This window comes from Vombatus ursinus, unplaced genomic scaffold, assembly GCF_900497805.2.
Source record: "Vombatus ursinus unplaced genomic scaffold, bare-nosed wombat genome assembly UNPS02010461.1, whole genome shotgun sequence".
NCBI classification, from domain to species: domain Eukaryota; kingdom Metazoa; phylum Chordata; class Mammalia; order Diprotodontia; family Vombatidae; genus Vombatus; species Vombatus ursinus.
Window position 1 is genome coordinate 8806526 of NW_020950239.1, and position 7303 is coordinate 8813828.

The 7303-nt window shown below is 37.6% G+C and overlaps 1 protein-coding gene across 1 annotated transcript; it reads right to left on the reverse strand.

Moving 5' to 3' along the window:
* Nucleotides 1-639: 639 nt before the first annotated feature.
* LOC114037552 (C-X-C motif chemokine 10-like) lies at nt 640-3909 on the reverse strand. The gene is made up of 4 exons (XM_027854480.1): nt 3831-3909; nt 2716-2842; nt 1337-1426; nt 640-719 (listed from the first exon to the last, which is right to left on the reverse strand). Exons 1-4 carry the CDS (start codon nt 3889-3891, stop codon nt 713-715), a joined length of 285 nt encoding a protein of 94 aa, XP_027710281.1. The 5' UTR covers nt 3892-3909; the 3' UTR covers nt 640-712.
* Nucleotides 3910-7303: the final 3394 nt, after the last annotated feature.

The following is a 7303-nucleotide window of genomic DNA, read 5'->3' on the forward strand; positions in this document are numbered from 1 at the left end:
TAGTTCATTTACCCAGAATCCCATGACAAATAACTTGTACCCACTTGGGTGCAGTGTACCCCAGATTGAGAACCCCAGGATTTACTCAAAATACTATCCAGAATCCCTTGATAAGTGTCTTGTACCCCACTGAGTGCATGTACCCCAGGTTGAGAATCTCTAGCCTAGTAGGTCACAGTCTCTCAGATGTTCTGAACCCTAGCTCTGTCGGTCATTAAAGACTTTTGCTACCGTATGGTGCTTTCTGGTAGTATGGTCCTCAAGTGTACTCAGTAAAATAACTATTCTTTGAAATGGATTTAAGTAGTAAATACCTGATGTGACTTTTTGCTTTCAGGCCTGTATTTTCTTGTAGCATCATCTGCCAGTGACAATCTTTAACTATAGACAGAACCATTTAGGAGGTCCAACAAATCTCTGAAAGAATGTCAAGTTAGGTAACCCTCTATTTAAAATGACTTAAATATCACTCACTTAAAAACAACACAAGATCAGGAATTACAGTACTAGAGTTTCTGTTGCTAAACAGATTTTTTTTTTTAAAGTAGCCAGTCAATTTTTTTGTGATTGGTGATTATTTTTTTTTAGAAGAATTAAGCACTAGAAACAGTTGGGGCTTGACTTTTCTCTGTATATGTGGGAGGGCTTCATCCTGGTTAAACCTTGCCAACCACATGCAGAGTATGTGTCTTCAGTTGTTGACAGGAGATGTTTAAGACCTATTGAAAACAGAGGCGAGAATGAAAATGTAACGGTCTGAACTTTGTCTCTCATCTAGGCTCTGATTTGTCACAGAGTAATTCGCTTGACTATGGGTCTGCGGCCCCAGATTGGAGGGAAAGGTCAGGATTAAAGTTTTCTTGCTACCAAGTAATCATAATGGGTTACTTGAATTGTCCCAGTTTGCAAATGAGTTTTGAAAATTCGCTAGCCATTTTATAAAGTCTGGGCTTTGCTTCAGAAAGGTATTCAATTTCTGCTTTTTAATGTCGTAACTGAATTCACAGAAATGGGAACAAACATTAATCACCTAATTCTGAATCTGTTTAAGGACGAGTTGGGGGTTTGCTGGCAGTGTGTGTTGATTGGGAGGTTTGGCCATACTCCAGTCAGTTGGCCAGTGTGCTGAGAGTACAAAGCTCTAAGCCTCCCTGTTGTGTCGGAATGAGAAAGCTCATACCAAGTGACCCCTGAGATCATTCTTAAAGAACAAACTAACCCAGGGTAGCTCCAGACTGAGGGTGGGCCACATGTAGTTTTATCACAGTGAAGCCTGGAGCAAGTGCTCCTAGTGGTTTCCTGGAGAGGGTTCCCCTATAAGTCATAGCAAACTTACCTTGTCCTTCTAATTGTTTTCAGTACAACCTTCATGGTTGGGGTATCTGAATTCAGACATACTTGTTCCTTGGTATCCTTCACTATGCCTCTGTAGTGAATAAACCATAGTGAAGAATTTTTAGAATTTTATCAGTGATAATGGAGGAGTAATGGGACTCCTTGAACACTAGGCTTTGTTGGGCACTGCCCTGAAAAATCCGAGGTCAGCCTCTGCCCCCTACTTCATTGAGTGATCTTCAACGAGTCCCTAAACTGGCCTCTGCTGCAGTGTCTTCGTTTGTAAGATAGGACGACAATATTGACTTGAATCATAAAGCATGCTGCAGGTAGGCAAGATTGTCATTCAAAGAATCCATCTCCTTAGCCTTCCTCAGTATGATCTTTCCTTTCAGACCTTAGATTTCTCTCTTCATAAAAACAAACAGTGACAAGGACTTGGAAAAGCGCAGGGTAGTATTATTCCTGTAGATATGGAGAGAAATCTTTCTGCTCCCCCTCCCCCCCATAACTTCTATAGCAGGTTTATTTGTGCCCTGTCAGAACAGGTCACATTTCACTTTATTAAGGCCCCTTTCCTACTGAAAATGGTCATTGTACCTTGTGTTTTTCAGCTAGAAAAAAAAAGTATGATAAAATGGACATTCATTTCAGAGAAAAAGCAAATTTTACTAAGAAAGTAGTAAATTTTTAAAACTTTTTTTTATTTTTTAACATGTGTTTTTAAAACTTTGGGTTACAAATTTTCTCCTTCCCTCCCTACCCACCTTCATTGAAAAGGTAAGCATCTCGATACAGGTTATAGATGTGTAGTCATGCAAAACACTTCCATAGTATAAGAAAGTAATAAATTTAAAAAAAATAACTTTTTCATTTACATATTTTGGTGGCTTTGTTAGGACAGGTTTATTCACATTGTAGCCATTGTCAAAAGTTTGAGCCATATTGCTTTCCCTTTTCCTTATAGAAGGTTCAAAATCATCAAAAATGGACCTTCATCAATCTTTCTGATTATTTAGTGAAACATTTGATTCAATCCACATCTCTGGGGAATAAACCTATTTACTATAAGGTATGTTTTCTAGGGGCAAAATGGTGGGGTGTAACAAGTGGTGGACCTGGAGTCAGGAAAATCTGGGTTCAAATTATACCGTGACTGTGACGGCCACATTAGCCTCCCTCTGTCTTCGATTCCTCATTTATACAAATGAGGTGATATGTGCCTCGGTAGTACTTACCTCACAATTTTGTTGTGAGGAATGATCAAGTGACATAAAGTAAATAATGTGCTTTGCAAACCTTAAAGTTCTCCATAACGGTAATGATAGCTAGCATTTATATCTGGTATCCAAATGAATACTAGTTATTGCTTTTACTTACACGATCTCAGGGCGTGGACATAGAGAACTGGGGAGAATCACATCAAGTTTCTCAAAAGGTTTTAGGCTGGAGATACTCTTATTAACTTGTGGGCAGCGACAGCTGGTGGTTGTGGGTGGTGAGGGTGCTGTGGAAAAGAGACAGGGAGGGCAGGTGAATACACTACCCAGGTTAAAGAGTTCAGTCATTGTGAATCTACCATCAAGCCCTCTCCCCCACCACCATGCCAGAACCCCAATTCCTGCCCCAGAAATATTCAAGAAAAAAACCTCTGAAGGCGCTACCTTCCAGAAGAAGTAGCCGTAAAACCATAGGGTTCTAGTTCATTGGAATGTAGATGTAGGGCTGGAACGGACCCTAATGGTCCTCAGATTGTTTCAGACAGGGAGCTGGTGAATAGAAATGGCCAGGTAAAAGGGTCTCATTCTCTTCAAATTCTAGTTTGAACAATAACTTCCCTTCTAGTGCAGCTTACTTCATACCCTGGCCTTGGGTCAGTTGAACTTAACTCCTGCCCTGGAGCTGATTCTGTCTGGAACCTGATTTGGGTCTGTGATCACTCTTTCTGGGTCCTCTGCTTTTGTTAATCATATCTATGTCCTTGCTCTTTACCTAAGTCTTTGTCATGACCCTGTTGTCTTAACTGTTTTTCTGGACCTGGCTTCTGCCCAGTGACAAAACCTCAGCCTGGCTTAGGTTCTTTTCTCTGCTTTTCTGACCGTGTCTCTAAGTCCCATTTTAGTCATGACCTCCCTAAAAATATTGCCTGTTTGATTTCTGACTCTGATTTGAAATCACAAAATCACTTTTTTTTGTCCCTTCACAAAAGTTTAAGTTTTAAGGATCAAGTTTAAAAGGTACTAAGTTCCTAATAAATGGTAATCATTTGAGGCTAGCAAAGGATTTGGGCTGATTAAATTACATCTCATTACCGAAAGCATTTGGGTTTGACTAAGGATGTCTTTCTGTTGTACTTTGACAATTCATTCAAACTTTAAACTGTGACAAGGGAACTGGAAGACATCATGCCTTGTCTGCATCTACAGTAATACTGATAATTTAGTACTCAGTACCCTCTGTGACTTAAAAAATGAATACATCTCTGTGTTCCTTACCTTGAGCCCTAGTCAAAGCTAGCAGGGTGTTGCAGAGGAGGAAGATAACACTTCGGTTCATGGTAACAAGGTTGGATGAGGTACAGTGTTCTTGGGGTGTCTCAGAGAGACTGAAGAATTTCTCAGTGATCTTGCTGCCGTGACTCAGTATTTATTTGCTAAGGTTGTTTTCCCTCCTTAGTTCTGATTAGTCCGTGTTACAGTTAACTCAGCAAAATGAACCATACAATGGTCTGTCACTGGGGAAGGTCTCAGGTTACAGAACAGCAGGTATTATTTTTATTAGCTACTTCTTATTCATGAAAATTCTCATTTTACCCCCAAAAGAATAAATTTTGTTTCACTCTCTCAGAATCTAGAAACTACTATATGCAGAAATAGGGTAAGGATTATAATTTTTATCCTTATCTCAAACTGTTTTCACAAAAGAGAAATCAATCAACCATTTATTAAGTGCCAGCTGTGTGCCATGCACAGTGCAAGGTGCTGGGAATACAGATACAAAGAGTGAAAACTCCCTGCTTGCAAAGCATTTATATCCTAGTGGGAGAGGCAAGAAGTACATTATGATGTATATGTATATAATATAAAGCATACACCTAAAATTAGTAAACACAGATATAAACAAGATAATTAAGGTAGTTTGGAAGAGAGGACTCTAGTGGTTGCTGGGGTCAGGAAAGTACTTTTTTTTTTTCGTCCTAGAAGCAATAGGAAGCCACCATAGTTTAATAAGGGAGTCATGTGGTCAGATCTGTGGTTAAGAAAAATTACTTTGGTGGCAGTGTGTGGGATGGAGTAGAGGGTAGAATGAGAGGCTTGAGGCAGGGATAGCAGATTAATTCTTAAGTTAAAGTCCTTAATAATTTATTCCTTCCCTGGATCCATAATCTCATTAATGTTGGTACCTTTTTTGATGCTACAGCAAAAATGATCATTTATTATATGCCAGGCACTAAGGATATAAAGACAAATCAGAACTAGGCATAGACCAAAATCTCGCACCATATACAAAATAAAGTCAAAATGAGTTCACGATTTAGATATAAAGGCTGATACTATAAGCAAACAGGGATAGCAAGGAATAGTTTACCTGTCAGATCTATGGAGAACAGAAGAATTCATGACCAAACAGGAGATAGAAAACATTATGGAAAGCAAAATAGACAAATAAGCCCCTTCCCTCATGTACCTTACATTCTACAACTACATAGAGAAGTAAACGTGTATGTGTGTGGGGGGGAACAACTTAATTTTGGGCAGAAGGGTTTTAAGAGATTTTTAAGTATTTTAAGGAAGGAAGGAAAGCATTTTGGGGTACAACTTACATCCCTCCAGGTGTCACAGAAGCAGGAGATAGCATTTTGAACATAGCAAATAGACTGATTTAGTTTGAATGACATGATTGAATTAACATGACAGGCAGATTTTAAGTAATCCCTGCTATCTTGTGTTGTACAGTTCTTGTTCATGTTGTCCCACAAGTCTGTTAATGATAAATATATTTTCTAAATTTTCAAGCGCAAATCTTTATTTCTCTTTTACTTGAATTGAGCTTAAGCATAGCATACAAATTAGGTTTTTCTTGAGAAAACATTCTTCCTGTGGCATTTTTCTTTTCTTTTTTCTTTTACTTTTTAAAAAATTAATTCATTATAAACTTAAAACAAAATAAGAAAAGGAAAAAAAGTATCGCCATATGCACAGCGGAACATATGAGAGGATTCAAAATATACAGCAGTGAAATTCCGTTTCAGGAAAGCTTATATAATAAATATTACACATTGTGTTGAGAGCTGTCCATCTTTTCTTTGCTTCTTTGTAAGTTTGCCTTTGTTCTCTGCTGTGCACTCTTTACTTTGTTCTTTTTTACCCCTTCCTCTCCCTCCTCCCTTAAGAAGGCTACAGTTAGGTGTAGATATATTTTTATACTTTGATATACACACACACATATACACCTACATACATACACTCACATATACATACATATACTTAGATATCTATAATCATACTCATATGTAGACATACACATTCATATACGTCTGTGTAAGACTGTACTTTACATGTTTGTTCTCTGTTTTTTCTGAGGGTGGATAACATCTTTCTTGCTAAGTTCAAGTCTTTCCCTATTTCTAAGTCTACCACCTCATCACTTCCTACACCATAGCAATATTCCAACCTTATGCTGTCTAGTTATTCTAAATAGTCTAAAACAATATTGATGAATATGGCTGACATATAGTGTAGTTTCCCTATATTTCTCTTTTGATTGTCTATTTTAGCTTTAGCTTTGTCTAAGATCATGATTACTACACCTGCTTTTTTTCCTAATAAATTCTACTCCTGATATTTATTTTATATTTGTGTGTATCCCTTATTTCCTATCCCTCCTGACTTCTCTACTTTATTTCTACCCCTACCTTGCCCTCCTGTTACTTAAGCAACCCCTCCTCCAAAGATCCCTCCTTCTCCCCTACCCTTTTTCCTTATCCTCTTGTTTCCATTTAAATTTAGAAGACTTTTATAGCCTTCCAAATATGTTATTCTCTCTTTATCTCATTCCTGTTAATCTAGACACCCTTCTATAGCCCCCCCTTATCCTATTCCATCACCCTCTTTCCCTCTGTTATCTTCTCCCCCCTCCCTATACCTTTAGCCTTTTCTTTCTTTCTGAATTTAGATTTATACTCTCCTAGATATATATGTACTGTTCCCTCTTTAACCCATTCCCAATGATAGTATGGTTCCAGAACTACCAGCCCTCCTCTCCTATCTAATTTCTCTGTGTCAGTTCTTCTCGAACCTCAGCTGTATAAGATAATTACTGTTTTTAACTTTTCCTAGACAGTATTACTTTTTAGAATCACGAATCTACCCTGATCTTTCTTTTGAATTACCCAATTACTAATAACAGTCTTAGACGTACATTTTACATTTCCTCATATAAAAAGTAAACAATTTGTTCTTACTGAGTCCCTTGTAATCACTCTTTGATGTTTACCTTATATTTCTCTTGGATATTGTATGTCAAATATTCTATTGAGTTTTTTGATTGTCTATTTTAGTTGCAATAAAATCCTGAAAGTCTGGCACTTCGTTGAATGTCCATGTTTGTTTTTGTTTTTGTTTTTGTTTTGTTCAGGATTATGCTTAACTTTGCTGGCTATGATATTTTTGGCTGCAATCCCTGTTCTTTTGCTCTTTGACATATAGTGTTTCAATACCTGTGGTCTTTTAGTGTAGCTGCTTCTAGGTCTTGTGTGATTCTAATTGTTGCTCTGCCATATTTGAATTTTTTTTCTTTTCACCCATAATATTTTCTCCTTGAGCTGGAGGTTTTAGAATTTAGCTATGATATTCCTGTAGGTTTTCCTTGTAGGCTCTCTTTCAGGTAGTCATCAGTGGATTTTTTCCATTTCTACTTTGCCCTCTTGTTCTAACACTTCAGGACAATTTTCTGTAATTATTTTTTG

Bases quoted from the DNA above. Each gene is read 5' to 3' on its own strand.
- LOC114037552 (XM_027854480.1), bottom strand. From the start codon at position 3,891: ATGAACCGAAGTGTTATCTTCCTCCTCTGCAACACCCTGCTAGCTTTG. The intron at 2,843-3,830 runs GTAAGGAACACA...TCTTTTCCACAG, and splicing joins AGCTTTGACTAGGGCTCAAG to CACCCTCACCACCCACAACC. The intron at 1,427-2,715 runs GTAAGTAAAAGC...TATTCACTACAG, and splicing joins TGTCCACGCCCTGAGATCGT to AGGCATAGTGAAGGATACCA.